General features: G+C 41.9%; 2 protein-coding genes across 2 annotated transcripts; one reads left to right on the forward strand and one right to left on the reverse strand.

Moving 5' to 3' along the window:
- Window positions 1–579: 579 nt before the first annotated feature.
- Window positions 580–2,025, forward strand: LOC106600446 (C-C motif chemokine 4-like). The gene is made up of 3 exons (XM_014191806.3): window positions 580–707; window positions 905–1,019; window positions 1,527–2,025. Exons 1-3 carry the CDS (start codon window positions 638–640, stop codon window positions 1,774–1,776), a joined length of 435 nt encoding a protein of 144 aa, XP_014047281.1. The 5' UTR covers window positions 580–637; the 3' UTR covers window positions 1,777–2,025.
- Window positions 2,026–8,758: 6,733 nt separating this feature from the next.
- LOC106600445 (C-C motif chemokine 2) lies at window positions 8,759–9,682 on the reverse strand. The gene is made up of 3 exons (XM_014191805.3): window positions 9,476–9,682; window positions 9,248–9,362; window positions 8,759–9,047 (listed from the first exon to the last, which is right to left on the reverse strand). The coding sequence occupies exons 1-3, from the start codon at window positions 9,540–9,542 to the stop codon at window positions 8,768–8,770; spliced, it is 462 nt and encodes a 153-aa protein (XP_014047280.1). The 5' UTR covers window positions 9,543–9,682; the 3' UTR covers window positions 8,759–8,767.
- Window positions 9,683–16,893: the final 7,211 nt, after the last annotated feature.

Here is a 16,893-nt window from a genome sequence, read left to right on the forward strand (position 1 = left end):
TCTCACACAGTGACAGGTTGAAGTCTCCATTTTAACAGTGTCTGCCACATTACTGCCACTACTGTGTGAATAGTACAGTATGCACAGTTAGTCAGGGTTAGCGTATGAATTGTTTTACGTCCCACTCAAGCCACATTTTCCATTTGGATGTGACGCCTCTGAAAATGTCCTCCCTTGCATTCTCAACCTATCTTGTGGTTAGCCTCAAATGCTACATGGGCCTTTTATTAAACCGTCTCACTAACACTAATACTGAGAGACAGTCGTGCATGTTATCAGGCCATTTCTTACCAAAACACTGGGCTTCCCTCTATGTGTCCACATAGCCATGCATTAAACCAGCCTCTCAGTACTACAGTCATAGAACTAGAATTCTATGGCTTTAGTGTCACTCACCACCACTATGGAACCCTGCTCTGTCACCAGTGATGAGAAAGTGACAGTGGGGGAGACAGTCCTCATGGTTAGGGGGTCTGTGGGAGGAAACCCATCTGTGATGCTCTCTGAGTGTAGGAAAAGTATTTGCATACGTGTATGCTGGGTCGCTGCGTATGAGGTTTGTGGCCTTTAAAAGAGCTACAGTTCTGGTGAACGTGACACATTTGACTGCAGACTCCGTGTCAGTGACATAGGCAGAATGAAGGCCCTCCTCCCTCTCCTGCTTCTCTTCGCCACCGCTCTACTGATGTCCACTACTTCTGCTCAAGGTGTGTGTGTTTTCTATGATCGTGCATTTGATTAGACAGTGTTAGAGTCCACTTAAGATGTTTGTTCTTAGCATAGGAAGCAAATTGATGATGATGGAAATGCATGGTGACGAAAATAATGTCATGCTTTATAAGTATAGTGGAAATGGATGACGGTGATGATGAACATGATAATACAACTCTTCTCTCTCTTGTAGCCGGTGGATCGGTAACCTCCTGCTGTTTGGAGCTTAAAGGCACTACAGTGCGGCGTAACCTGATCGTTTCCTACTACCTACAGGACACAGCCATGTGTAACATAAAGGCAGTGATGTAAGTGCTCATAAACATCATTGGCATTGTTGAATTCGATTTTAGGAATAGCAAGCTAGGACTGATGGTTTGGTTTGCTAAACTAGCAAGTCTGTTTGTTTGACTACCAAGGCAACTACAGTAGCTATCGAGTAAACTTGCTAGCTACTTCAGTGGATGTTGAGCACATTTTTACCTGCAAATGAACACATCTCTAGCGGCAAATGTGTTCAATTATAGCCATGGTATAAAAAGCATAATCAACTCGGGGCTCTATGCTTTCTCTGGAAAATAATGCAACTGTGGAAGGTTAGTTCCACTCTGCTAGCAGGTCGTGGAACACACTTTTCACATTGTTCATTTTCCATTGATTATCCCTTACTTTCAGCTGTTGTGAATGCAGTATATGAATGCATTTATAATGCATTATACTCAGATGGACAGTTGGTTCATAGAAAGCATGACGGTTTTGAGCGTGTATCTGTTGTGACTGGTCTAATTGTTTTTTTAAACCTGTTCTTTCCCCAGGTTTGTCACAGTGAAGGGCAAACGAATCTGCTCTGATACTTCCAACCCCTGGGCACAGAAAACCATGCAGTACCTGATGGAGAAGAACAAGTCTCACACACTGCAAAAACATCACATCAGCTCAACTACTACTTCTACTACAACCACCACTGTCGCACAACCAGCCAACAACAACCCTCACAAAACAACATTTTCAGCTCACAACCCCAAAATTGCTTCTCAATGGTCAACAACACACCACAAGACGTAGAAGGACATAGACTTTTCCAGTTCATAGTACATCAGACTATTGACTTTGAATGTTAGAATATTTTAAATATGCAGCTATTATAACATTTATGTAACTTTAATGAATATCTTTATATATTTATAAATTATTACATCTAATTTACTTCCACAGTGAATTTGATGATTGTGATTGTGTGTTAACTTGCTGGCTATTTGCCAGTATGCTAAACAATGTATAATGTTTCTTAATAAAATAATTGTTTTAAATGGGCGATTTGTTGTCCTCTGTCATCCAATGTAATAGCCAACATATGGTGAGGGTTCTGGTGCAAATTGGCTGCCATGCATCACCCAGGTGCGTGCTAGACATTAGTAATGGATGAGCAGCACTTTACAATATTATAAGTGAAAAAAGTTATATAAAAGCAACCCATTCCAACGATTAAGAGGGGTAAGTTAAGAAAAGCAGATATTGCTGTTGAAGATGACATTTTCTGCTGACCTCTAGCTATGGATATTAATCACTTTGTTTCGCAACTGATGACCTATATGACCCATAAGTTCCATGATCGTCACATCAGGCCATGCAAGAAAGGACAGATGGATAGACACAAATGTTACACAAATGCTTTTAACCCCAAACCTGAACTATAACCTTACCCTGAATTTGACCTCTTACCCTAATTGATAAAGAACAAGCTCTACCTAGTACCTGCTCATCAAATCTGACCATGTTGACACGATTGTCCAGTCTAGCATGGCCATCTAGTGATCTCTGTGTTTCAACCATAGAGTCAGAACCAGACGGTGCTTTCTAGAATTAGACTCATTCTAGAATTAGCCATTTCAATGGCTCCAAGAAAGAGGGAAAGCTGTGGAGGGGGTCTTAAGATGGGGGCCATCTTGTTTCAACTGTATCAGTGTACACAGTAAAACATGGCTGGAGCTCCTGTGGAACAACTGGTTAGCGCGTGGTGTACACTAACAGTGGTGGTTGATGTTAAATAGGTTACGACATGTGGGAAGAGAGAAAGTTAACGCTGTATCTCTGTTAACCGAAGGGGTTTTGGGGGCTTGGCTGCTGTGGAGTAGGTATGAGTGTTTGAGGTGTGTGAATGCTCTAGTATGTCACAGTGGATTTTCCCCTTCCGTCTGTACAGCCGCTTACTAACACCTCCATATCTGTTTCCACCTCTGTAAAGTCACATCGTTCTGTGCACTATGAATACTATTACGTGTATGGTTGTGTGTAAGTCACACAATGTACAGTATGTTGCTAACTATGAGTTTCTTTGGATAACCATATTATTGTATTGTATAATTCCTCATGTGTGTACAGTACCCTCCTTGGGTGTCTTGAAAGGCAGTTAAAGCAAACTGTACCTTCATTTTGACTCTGATTATTAATGAAAAACATTTACATAAAAGCACTCACTTCTGGCGGGAGATTAGAAAACAATCACTTGTTGCTACTACATTGCTGGTAGCGATGATTAGGACTCCCTTTAATGCATTTCTTAAGTGATGCCTTTATTTTACAATTAGCCCATAAGAGTTTGTTTGAGAATGGGAATGTCTTGTTCTCCAAAGGAATGAGAGGCAGTCTGATTCGGAGTCTGAGTCATTGGTTTGTACTGTACCTGTATCTGTGGTTTTGCTTTGTTGTCATCATCAGTGACATCATTATCCTGTCTCGTTACCTGTGCAATGAAAAGGTTCCAGTATTCTGTGTTTGTGTGTGTGTGTGTCTAGTGTCTCTCTCTGTATGTATGTATGTATGTATGTATGTATGTATGTATGTATGTATGTATGTATGTATGTATGTATGTATGTGTGTGTGTGTGTGTGTGTGTGTGTGTGTGTGTGTGTGTGTGCGTGCGTGCGTGCGTGTGTGTGTGCGTGCGTGCGTGTGTGTGTGTGTGTGTGGTGTGTGCGTGCGTGTGTGTGTGCGTGTAGTCTCTGTGGTTCAGTAAGAAGTGATGGAGAGGTTCTCTGTGGTCTGTCAGTCAGAAGGGGAAAGGTTAGGACTCCTACTGTTGTTCCTTTCTTCACCAGTGTCAGAAGTAGAGGGTCCCACTAGATGTGGTTAACACATGTTATCCACCATTAGGTAAGTTACATGTGTTAAATCGACAAAACCCACAGTGGTGGAAACACTTCTGCATTAAAACTATGTTCCTATCTTTTCTATAGAGACCAAAGAAAGGTTATAACGGAGGGATCATCAGCAGAGACGGAGGCAGCAATAATAAAAAGCAACTCAGTGGTTAAGGAAGAAGACATTGTTAGAACAGGAGCAAACATTTTCTGTGGCATTTTATTATCAGCTAGGCTGTACTGTATCTCTATCTAAGATAGAGCTCTGTGGCTGAAACAACAGCTATACACATTCTCTCGCGGGCCCTGTCATCGATTACTGATTTGCTTTGACCAGTTAGGCCTAGATAATCTTTCATGAAAAATGCTTCTGAAAGAAAAGGTTTTAATCTGTCAGTCTGTCTTCATCATGCATATCCTGTTTGTCACCATTTTTTTGTTTGTTTTATTTGTATTTGTTTTGTTTTTCTGAGAACAAACTACCAGTCATGTAACCTGTGGTTGAAACCGGGACTTTATAAAGACATGCATGTACGCACTATACACACACTCTTCAACACACTCGATTCTAGACTACAGGAAGTGGTGTTTTTGGTTATACGATGCTACGATTCAGTTCCAGTGAAAAGGTAGACACACCACAATTATTTAGAAGACTCCGATTAACACACTATTACTTTTTTAATTTACCTTTAGCTACCCAGTGGTGTAAAGCACTTAAGTAAAAATACTTCAAAGTACTGATTAAGTAGTTTTGGGGAATATCTGTACATTACTATTTATATTTTTCATAACTTTTACTTTTACTGCACTACATTCATAAAGAAAATATTAGACTTTTTACTCCATACATTTTCCCTGACCAAAAGTACTTGTTACATTTTGAATGCTTAGCAGGACAGGACAATTGTCAAATTCACGCACTTATCAAGAGAACACATGGTCATCTCTACTGCCTCTGGCCTGGCGTATTCACTAAATACAAATGCATATTTTGTAAATCATTTCTGAGTGTTGGTGTGACCCTGACTAACCATACATTTTTAATTGACTTTTGACAGAACATTTTAATTGAACAATTGACAGAACTTTTTAATTGACTTTTACTCAAGTCGTTTTTTACTGGCTGACTCCCTTTTACTTGAGTAACTTTCTATTAAGGGGGGCAGATGCTATTGCTGGTGTAGCGAAATGCTTGTGTTTCTAGCCTCAACAGTGCAGTAGTATCTAACAACTCACAACAATACACACAAATCTAAAAGTAATAATGTAATTAAGAAATATATAAATATTGATTGATCTTCAAGATGTTCAAACATTCATAGCTGACCAGCAGGGTCAAATAATAATAATCACAGTGGTTGTAGAGGGTGCAACAGGGCAGCACCTCAGGAGTAAATGTCAGTTGGCTTTTCATAGCCGAGCATCCAGAGGTCAAGACAGCAGGTGCGGTAGAGAGAGAAAGAGAGAGTCGAAAACAGCAGGTCCTGGACAAGGTAGCACATCCGGTGAACAGGTCAGGGTTCCCTAGCCGCAAGCAGAACAGTTGAAACTGGATCAGCAGCACAACCAGGTGGACTGGGGACAGCCAGGAGTCATCAGGCCAGGTAGTCCTGAGGCATGATCCTAGGGCTCAGGTCCTCTGGTAGGGGAGGGAGGGAGACAGGGAGAACGAGAGAAGTAGAGGGAGCATACTTAAATTCACACAGGACATCAGATATAACAGACTTACCCTAGCACCCCGGCACATAGACTATTGCAGCATAGATACTGGATACTGAGACGGGTGGATCGGGGGACACTGTGGCCCCGTTCGACGATACCCCCGGACAGGGCCAACCAGGCAGGATATAACCCCACACACTTTGCCAAAGCACAGCTCACACACCACTAGCGGGATATCAACATACCATCAACTTACTACCCTGAGACAACACTGAGTATAGCCCACGAAGATCTCCTCCACCACACGAACAAGAGGGGGCGCAAAACCAGACAGAAAGATCACGTCTATGACTCAAACCACGCACACCTCCTAGGGACGGCATGGAAGAGCACTAGTAAGCCAGTGACTCAGCCCCCGTAATAGGGTCAGAGGCAGAGAATCCCAGTGTAGAGACGGGAGCCGGCCAGGCAGAGACAGCAAGGGCAGTTCATCGCTCCAGTGCCTTGCCGTTCACCTTCACACCCCTGGGCACCTGTACTGACTTCACCTTCTGGATGATAGCGGGGTGAACCTAGCTGTGGCTCGGGTGGTTGATGTCTTTGAGGATCTTTTTGGCCTTCCTGTGACATTGGGTGCTGTTTTGGGCATTGGGAAGTCCACGATTTTGCGCATTGGGTGCTCACTTCATGAGCTGTAACCGAAAAACAACTGGCATTTGGAAAGTTTGAGGTGAGGGAGAAAGTGTGTTGGAACAAGTATTGTTAGCATTGTTAAGTATCTTGCTAGTCGGATCGAGTTATCTGTTAGCTAGCCAGAGAAATGTTGAGCAACATTAGCCAACTTAAATGATCAAATAATTGAGTGTATGATGTGAAAATTAGCCAGCGAATAAAGTCAGACAATTTTATCAGAAGAAGATCAGATTTAATCAGATGAGCTAACGTTAGTAACCTAACCAATTCGCTATAGTATTAACTGGTAATGTTATACGACTCCTTGTCGTTCCTCAAGTTATAATGCGTTATAAGTTGCTTACTGGAAATGTTAACTAGTTAACTAGCCAACTAACTAACTACTATATGTGAGCTATATGTGCCTTCCCTGTGGCTCAGTTGGTAGAGCATGGTGTGTGCAACGCCAGGGTTGTTGGTTCGATTCCCATGGGGGGCCAGTACATTGCGGGCCAGTTGAACTTGACAGTAACACTTTGTGTGAGCGAGGGGGGATTATTAAATGTTTTACTCAGTGAATGTTATTTTTGCACACCTGTAGCCTTGTGCACTTGAACTATGTCTACTCTGATACAGAGGGGTTGGGTTAAATGCGGAAGACACATTTCAGTTGAATGCATTCAACTGGCTAGGTATCCCCCTTTCCCTTTCCCTACTATAGTGGCCACTATAATAGAGCAAAAATTGAATGCCTGTTTGTTTCATTCTATTTCTTCTTAAGCTATCTCCCGAGTGGCGCAGTGGTTTGGGGCACTGCATCTCCATGCTGGAGGCATCACTACAGACACCCTGGTTCAAATCCAGGCTGTATCACAACTGGCTGTGACTGGGAGTCCCATAGGGTGGTGCACAATTGACCCAGCATTGTCCGGGTTTGGCCAGCGTAGGCCGTCATTGTAAATAAGAATTTGTTCTCAACTGACTTGCCTAGTTAAAAAAAAATAATCATAAGTGTGATATTTAGATGTGTGTGGTCACAAGCGTTCTATTATTATGGCTGCAATGTTAGTGTATTGTTTTTTTCCCCGAGACTTGAGTGTCATTTGCAGTAAAGTCTAGGCAACAAATAACATTGGATTGCTTTCTTTACATTCTGCTGTGAGTTAGGTTCACATTAACCACTTTTTATTTTACACACAGAGACTGATCATGTACAATAGATAATATTATTTGTTGTTTAATTAGTTTAAAGCTGCATTTCCCCCTGCAGCGATTTTCTTTGCATGTTTCAGTGCAAAACAAAAGTGTCACCTTTTTGGGCCCTCGCCAGTTTACATCCCTGTGTAATGAAAGGAGATGAAGTCATTATTTGGATTCATATTTCATGTTTTTGAGAAGTTATTCATATGGGACAACTGTCATGTGATAGTGGCTTATTGTGTTGTTAAGACTTAAAATACATCATGACCACCAGGGGACAAAAGTTATGATTATATCGTTTTATTGACTTAACATAAACATGCAATATTGAGAAGAAAATTACAAATAAAAAGATAATTTAAGAGGTAGCAGGGTAGGCAATAGATACAAATTTTACTTTAACACAGACAAGCATGTTATTTACATGTACATTCTACTAATTTATCATAGCGCTGTTGAAGTGAGCAGGGATGTGGGTTATATGGTATTCAGATCAACCACTTGACTTACATACACTTTCAGTGTATTCTTTCAGAGCCAGCTTAAATACACTTCTACCCATATTTCTACCCTCGGCACCTGTTGCCAGGGCAGTAACCAGGGTTAGATTTTTAGTGAGGTGCGGATGCAGTAAATGAGCTTCAACTTTCAAAACATTTCTATACAACTAAAACAACATTAAAATGGTATTTGGAGAAGAGCAAAAACAAGCAAAATTGACCCAGCCATGATCACCTTGGCTGCAGTAGGTTCATTCACCTCAGTCGATCTACAAACACAAAGCCTATTAGCTATACAATTGTAATGTTATATCCCTTAAAGGGGGGAAATATGAGAAACGATTCACACTGACACATAACATCAGCGAGGAAAGGAAAACATATGACATGATTTGAACTGTGTTGTTTGCATTTTGATTGCATGTTAATGTAAGTCTAGGCCAATAGGAAAGATAGGCCATGTGGAGATGTACATTCTAGTCATTTATCAGAAGGTCTGAGAAATGTATATAAAAACTAGGCTACATTCCACAAAGGTAGGTGAGGCAACGTACTGTACCACCATCATCCCAAGTGGCCTGAACCTTTCTCAAACATGCGCTAGTGGCAGCCAGTGCAAGAATAAAAATTTGATTTAAAAGTTCTGTGCTATGATTTTTTTATTCAATATTTTACTAAAACAGCATTGGTCCCATATATCAATGACACAGAGAGTAAAAAAACAACTTTGTGTCCAGTCCTCATTGAAATGTGTATTTATTTACAACATGCCAACATAGGCAGATGTCCTTGCCATTGTACTGCTTTTACAAAAACAATTTTTCTTGCTCTCCTCCTAGAGGCAGAAGTCCACGGATTTAGACTTAACATCAATTGTGCTCAGTTACTCAATTGGTTTGTTACACCAGTTCTCTTGCGCCCTCTTCCCTCTCTCTTTCCTCCCCTCTTCCCTCCTTTCCCCTTTCCCTTTTTGGCTCCCTTCTTTTGTCCCTTTCTCTGCTTATGTGGCACTGCCGGTGCCATGGTCACTGTCTTGCCCTCCTTTCCCTCCTCCTCCTCTCTCTTGATTGTCTTGGTTTCGTCCACCTTTCCCATGGCCTTCCTTACCCAATCACTTCCTGGGTCACCACAGATCTTCTTCCTTTCTATGGTGTGTAACCTGGAAGTAGATAAATCAAGAGGTCAATTGTCTCCTCTGGTGAGGTTATTTTTTATTCACTTTGTCCTTTTCTGATGACAACATTGCTAGTGAAGTAAAACCAGGGGTTATGTATGACATTGTAGGATACTCTCAATAGGACAAATTCTTATCTTTACGGTGTAGTGTGACTGTAGGAAGTATGAATATAGGGTACTCACACTATGACTTTGATGGGACACAGTGCTGTAGTCTGTACGGTGTAGTCCACTACTTTCTTAGGAGAGATTCTTTTCTGAGTCATCTTAAGACAGCAAGTGTTGACTGGTCCAAAGCCTATACAGGGTTATACATGGCAATACATTACTGGTTTACACAGAGCTGCACGTTACATACGTACACCGTCGACACGCACACTCTCAGCCGTAAAATAAGAGGTAAGAACTCACTTGCATCGACCCCGGTCATCCATGTGGCTACACAGAGCAGAGAGGAGAACACCAGACTCAACCTCATTTTCAGGTGTTGAAGTTTTCAGATTTGAAAGTCTTTAGGTATAGAAGTCTTCATGTGCTGCCCAGCCGTTCTGACTGATCGGTTATCTCTTAGCCCTGGCCTTATAGGAAGAGAAAGTTCCACCCACACCATTAGGTCTGATAGCCCCCCCTCTTTCATCTTCCTCTTCTTCCTCCGAAACTATTTCACCCCCCACCCTGTGGTCTATCACTAACAGAGTAACTCTGCTGTGGTGGTGGAGAGGAAAATATGAGAGCTCACTATGAACGGAAGATTGTGACAAAAAGACCCCTCACAACAAACGCATTAACACACGCACACACACACACACACACACACACACACACACACACACACACACACACACACACACACACACACACACACACACACACACACACACACACACACACACACCTCTTATACTAGGCCACAGGTTTCTATTTAGAGACATAGAAGACAGCGTGAGTTTGGTATTGGGTATTTTATTAGGATCCCCATTAGCTGTTGCAAAAGGTGCAGCTACTCTTCCTGGGGTCCACACAAAACATGAAACATAATACAGAATGACACAATACAGAACGGCATTAGACAAGAACAACTCAAGGACAGAGCTGCCATCAATGTACAATATTAAACGCTGGACACTGGGAATGTGTGATATGATAGTGTACGCTGTGCAGTAGTAATGTGTGAATTCTTTCCCCCCTGAAGTGGAGAAATGGAGTGAGGTTTTCAGAGGGTGTGGGTGGGTGACAGTAGCAGAGCTTTTGTACATTGTCTAAATGGGGCCTGTAGAGTTACAATAGCTGCACACTGTCTCTCCTTGTCCCATACAGTGAAGTCAATGTCATTATGTCCTTAGCTCAGGCCAGGTCTGAGTTAAACTTCACTGCTCCAATTCAATTTAGTATAGTTGTGTGGCATCGGCTTCCTATGTGACAGACAGAGGATGTGTTTACCGTGGGCAAGGGTGCATGGCAGCTATACTTGCTGAGGATGGACTTTGAAACGGACGCCACATATCCACTTTAACACAGCACTAGATCGACAGGGCTAGGGAAGGAGGGAGGGAAAGAGAGAGAGGGCAGAGCCCCAAATATTCACACTTTTGCACAGCAGTATAGCCACTCCGGAGAGAAGTACTTAATGCCAGGCTGAGTGGCAGTATAATAGACCTGCTTTCCATCTTATTACCACGTCTAACTGAACAGAACAAGACACACAGAGCGAGAGGAGGGTGAATGACAGGATAAAGAGGGGGAGAAAGGAAGAGATAGATAGATAGATAGATAGATAGATAGATAGATAGATAGATAGATAGATAGATAGATAGATAGATAGATAGATAGATAGATAGATAGATAGATAGATAGATAGATAGATAGATAGATAGATAGATAGATAGATAGATAGATAGATAGATAGATAGATAGATAGATAGATAGATAGATAGATAGATAGATAGATAGATAGATAGATAGATAGATAGATAGATGATAGATAGATAGATAGCAGTGAAATGAGGAGATGTAGAGAGGTATATAATGAGAGGGGTAGAAGGAGAGAGATAAAGAAGAGTAGAGAGGGAGAGGGGCCGAAGGAGAGGTATAATAAAAAGGGAGGGAGAAAATAACTAGGCCCCAGTTGGAGAAAAGAGATGATCATCACATTTGTATTCTCAACCATAACTCTTAACTCTAATGCTTGCTCTGATAGGAGGAGTAAACACTTGAATCCTGTCCCACGTGGGATACAGCTGAATGCATCCCAAATATTAGTTTCCTTTCTCGTCCATCAGTACACAACATCAAATCTCCGGCGACATAAAAGCCTGAATCACAAGCATCCAATCATTAGATTAGGACTTGGCACCTGCTTTTCCCTATACACTCATTCAATCTGTGTGGAGATATATATTCTTACACACACACACACACACACACACACACACACACACACACACACACACACACACACACACACACACACACACACACACACACACACACACACACACACACACACACACACACACACTTTGAGAGTCATTGTCAACTCTCCATACAAGAACCCTGTTTATCTATGCAGGAGTGAGAATGCCTTGGTAGAATATTCATTTATTTGTTATTCATTTATTGGTTATTCCCTGGTTCTTTTGGATCACTGACTGCGCTGCAGATAGAAATTAGATTGGTGATAAGGCAGGCGATTGGAATGAGCGCTGCAGGAAATTACAATCAATACTGACTCTCATATCCTCACCCGACATCGATCTGGGAGCTGAGAGGAGAGACTCATCGTAAACAGCCAGGAAACAAACATGACAGAGATAGAACAATGCACACACATACACACACACACACACACACACACACACACACACACACACACACACACACACACACACACACACACACACACACACACACACACACACACACACACACACACACACACACACTACACACACACACACACACACACACACACATAAACGTATATACGCTAATACTGACACACATGCACACAAATGAAGGGCTGCATTAAATGGGCTTATTGTTTTATAGAACCCTGAGGAGAGTCAGATAAGCGCATGAGAGCCAGACAAATCTCCACCGTACAACACACGCACACACACAAACAAACAGATTTGTTTGTTGTTCTCTTAGTGAATTGATTATAGCTGATCAAAGTTTGGCCTGTCACACAGATGTAAACACAATGCATAATAATAATAATACATGCCATGATTGTTTTGTCTATAAAAAAAGTCAGCTCATGGCGCTGTTGAAGTGAGCAGGGACGTGTGGGTTGAATGGTGTTCAGATCAACCACCTGACTGTTACATGAACTTTCATTGTATTCCTTCAGAGCCAGCTTAAATACACTTCTACCTACACTTCTACCCCCGGCACCTGTTGCCAGGGGGGGAAAGATGAGAACGGATTCACACTGACACATAGCATCAGCAATGAAAGGAAAACATATGACATGATTTGAACTGTATTGTTTGCATTTTGATTGCATGTTAAAAGGATCCGCCCCTTTAATTCAATTTTCGCCTAAAATTATATACCCAAATCTAACTGCCTGTAGCTCAGGCCCTGAAGCAAGGATATGCATATTTCTTGGTAGCATTTGAAGGGAAACACTGAAGTTTGTGGAAATGGGAAAGGAATTTAGGAGAATATAACACATTCGATCTGGTAAAAGATATACAATTTCTACCATCATCTTTGAAATGCAAGAGAAAAGCCATAATGTATTATTCCAGCCCAGGTGCAATTTTGATTTTGGCCACTAGATGGCAGCAGTGCATGTGCAAAATTTTAGACTGATCCAATGAACCATTGTATTTCTGTTCAAAATGTTGCATTAAGACTGCCCAAATGTGCCTAATTTGTTTATTAATAACTTTTCATTTTCAAAATGATGCACTCTCCTCAAACAATAGCATGGTATTCTTTCACTGTGATAGCTACTGTAAATTGGACAGTGCAGTTAGATTAACAAGAATTTAAGCTTTCTGCCAATGTCAGATATGCCTATGTCCTGGGAAATGTTCTTGTTACTTACAACCTCATGCTAATCGCATTAGCCTACGTTAGCTCAACCATCCCGTGGAAGGGACACCGAAACCCGAAGAAGTTTTAATGTAAGTCTAGGCCTATATGGAAGATAGGCCATGTGGAGATGTACATTCTAGTCATTTATCAGAAGGTCTGAGAAATGTATATAAAAACTAGGCTACATTCCACAAAGGTAGGTGAGGCAACGTACTGTACAACCATCATCCCAAGTGGCCTGAACCTTTCGAAAGGGAGGAAATATGATGTGATTCACATTGACAAGTGTGCTGCACTATCTGAGACACATTGAGCATTCATTACATGTTTTCATTTGGCCTCTCTGTGAGAGAGGAAAACCTATGACTCCTGGTTGAGTGGACAGACAGAAAGACAGACAGGCAGGAGGGTGGGCAGTGTGAATGTGTGTAATAAAACAGCTTAATAACACTGCAGAGGTAATTACACTTCTGTAGAGCAGCCGTGCGTGAACTATTATAACACAGTACCAAAACACTGGCTGCTTCCTACCCAATGACTATTCCACAGATAGAAAGTGGCTGTGGAGGTACAATGTGATGCTCCTACTTCACACTGTAGCTAGGTGTGTGTGTGTGTGTGTGTGTGTGTGTCAGCTCCACCCCAAGGCAACCTTTTTCATGACTGAGAGTGCCCACAGGGGTGGCAGAACCTTTGATTCCTCTAGCCTTTTATCATTTGCATGTTTAGCATGGTGTGTGTGTGTACTTCTCTGTGGGTGGATGTAGTGGCTAGACTAGAGTGTGCATGGAAGTATATAGCCTCGTTATTGTTCTTTTATTGTTATTGTTTTTTTTTGTTTTTTTTACTTTATTTAATAAATATTTTCTTAACTCTATTTCCTGGACTGCATTGTTGGTTAAGGGCTAAGGGCTTGTACGTAAGCATTTCACGGTAACACCTGTTACCTACACCTGTTGTATTCAGCGCATGTAACAAATAAACTTGTATTTTATTTGATTAAATGGTATGTCATTATGTTGATGACCTTGCTCCTTCAGGGAAGCCAAGGAACAAATGCAGGACGCTACCCCTAACAGCATGGCCTTCGCTCCAGATCAAAACTCCAAACCTACAAACAAATTTTGGCCAAAATTACCCGGAGGGATTACTGCTACCAAGGTTTCCTTTTTCCAAGCTATACGGAGGGTGCTCTAGCAAACAAACAGCAGAGACCTGAGGACACCGTCCAACCTGGAACTGAGTGAGTAGTGTTTGGTCTGATGCTATTTTGAAAGCCAAGAAGAAAAATAAAGTACATTACAATGATATATTTTACTTTATGGGGACTGAATGCTGAGTTAAGGCTCCCAGGTTTGCTAGGACAGACCAGATACAACTTCAATTAGCACTGAGGTGTGAAGTGAGAGGTTTCCCGAGGCCTTTGGGCCCAAATAAGTGGCAGGAGTCTTTGAAGCCCCATTTGAAGCCCTCTCCCGCTGTTCAAAGACCATCCACTGGAATTTTCTACAAGAAATCTGCCCCCAGAAATAAAAGTTTCTCCCAAGTGGGTGTGACACCTACTCCCGTTGCCTGCTGCACTGCTTGGATTCCACCTGGCGATCTGTTCACCGTCTGCCCTGGCCTGTCTCCCCCTGTCTGGTACAGGTACCCTCACCACACTCCCCCCTCTCTCCTGAGCTTTCGCTCGCCTCCAGCACACAAGCACTGTTGGGGCGAGTGACTCGGAACTTACAATGGCTAGCCCCAAGTCGTTATATATAAAAATATATATATATATTGTGCATTTTGCTATTTGCCTCATGACTCCTGCATGCTTTGTTGACTACGAACTATCTTTACCCAACTGTGGGACAGACTATGTTTGTTCCCACACTCGGGACTCTGACTCTCTATTGGTTACATAGACTTTTGGCCTCCCATCCTATTCTAACCACCTCTCGCCGGCTTTGTATTCATGTTACCTGATGAAATTGCTGTTACAATATGATCTTGTTGCCATCTGATGCACATTCAGATGTCATAAATCAGCACTGCAGAGCTCTTCCTGTCCTATGCCGTGCCTTGATTGTATTACTGTTGATGATATCTGGAAATGTGCATGTACACCCTGGCCTGTCTAATGCTGCTAGCGCCAATTCTGCCTTGTGCTCTGATATCTGTTTCACTGATTTCTGCTCTCGTAAAAGTCTGGGTTTTCTGCACGTTAACACTAGAAGCTTATTACCTAAAATGGATCAATTGAAAGCGTGGGTTCACAGCTCCAATCCAGATGTGTTGGTCATTACTGAGATGTGGTTAAGGAAGAGTGTTTTGATTACTAATGTTAACCTTTCTGGTTATAAGCTTTTTCGGCAAGACAGATTCCCTAATTAGTGACTAAGGTGCCATTTGGGATGGACACTGTCAAGTTGATAAGGCTAGTGAAACCTGACTATCCATGTATCAACAGACTGGAAAAATGTCTCTGAATATGATTAAATATGTAGTTTACATTTTGATAAGCTCTGTTTACATATGAATCTTAATGTTAATATATTATAACATGAATGTAAATGACATATATGGATGTTGCCAAAAAAAATATTGGTAAATGTTGAATTAATATGGAAATGACTAAAAGTAACTCCACTACATGTAACTGTTATTCTTAAGGTTGGGGAGTGGCAATCTTTACTTTAGGATCACCTTCAGTGCTCGGTTGTCTCCATCAAGTCTGTCCCCAAACGATTTGATTTGCTGGTTTTAAGCATTAAACTTTCAAATAGCTCTTTGTTGACTGTTGCTATCGTCCTCCATCAGCACCGGCCTGTTGCTGTCGTCCTCCATCAGCACCGGCCTGTACCCTGTACCCACCCATGGCACTTACCTGCCCTAAGCTCTCTCCTGGCCCCTTACACTAAGTCTGAATTTGTCCTGCTAGGTGACCTGAACTGGGACATGCTTACACCACCTGACCAATTCCTAAAGCAATGGTACTCCCTAAATCTTCCTCAGATTATTACCAATCCCACAAGGTATGACTCCAAACACCCAGAAAAGGCTACTCTCCTCAATGTTATCCTCACAAATAATCCTGATAGGTATCAGTCTGGTGTTTTCTGTAATGACCTTAGTGATCACTGTTTTACAGCATGTGTTCGTAATGTAGCTGCTCAGTGAAACGACCTGTCCTGATTTGTCATAGACACTTACTAAAAAACTTTAATGAGCAAGCCTTCCTTCATGAACTGACCTCTGTAAAATGGTATAGAATCAGCTCTGTCGAAGACGCTTGGACCTTCTTTTTCGATATTTTCAGTGGTATTGTTAACAAACACACCCCCATAAAGAAAATTAGAATTAAAAACAGGTTCAGCCCCTGGTTCGACCGTGATCTTGCAGAGTTACTCCACCTCAAGAATTGCATTTGGCGAAAGGCTCGGCACACGCATACTCAGGCTGACTGGCTGTTGTTCAGGCAAATGAGAAATAAGTACACTCAGGTTATCCGGAAGGCCAAAGTTAGCTACTTTAAGGAGAAGTTATCTCTCTGTGGGTCTAACCCAAAGAAGTTCTGAAAAAAGGTTAAAGACCTGGAGAATAAACCCTCCTCCTCACAGCTGCCCATGTCCCTTAATGTTGATGATGTAGTTGTTACTGACAAGAAGCACATGGCTGAGCTCTTTAATCACCACTTCGTTAAGTCAGGATTCCTATTTGACTCAGCCATGCCTCATTTCCCGTCCAACATTTCCTCATCTCCCCCCCCTTCTAATGCGACTATCCCCGCTGCTTTCTCC

The sequence above is a fragment of the Salmo salar genome, chromosome 03, assembly GCF_965601325.2.
Source record: "Salmo salar chromosome 03, fSalSal1, whole genome shotgun sequence".
NCBI lineage: Eukaryota > Metazoa > Chordata > Actinopteri > Salmoniformes > Salmonidae > Salmo > Salmo salar.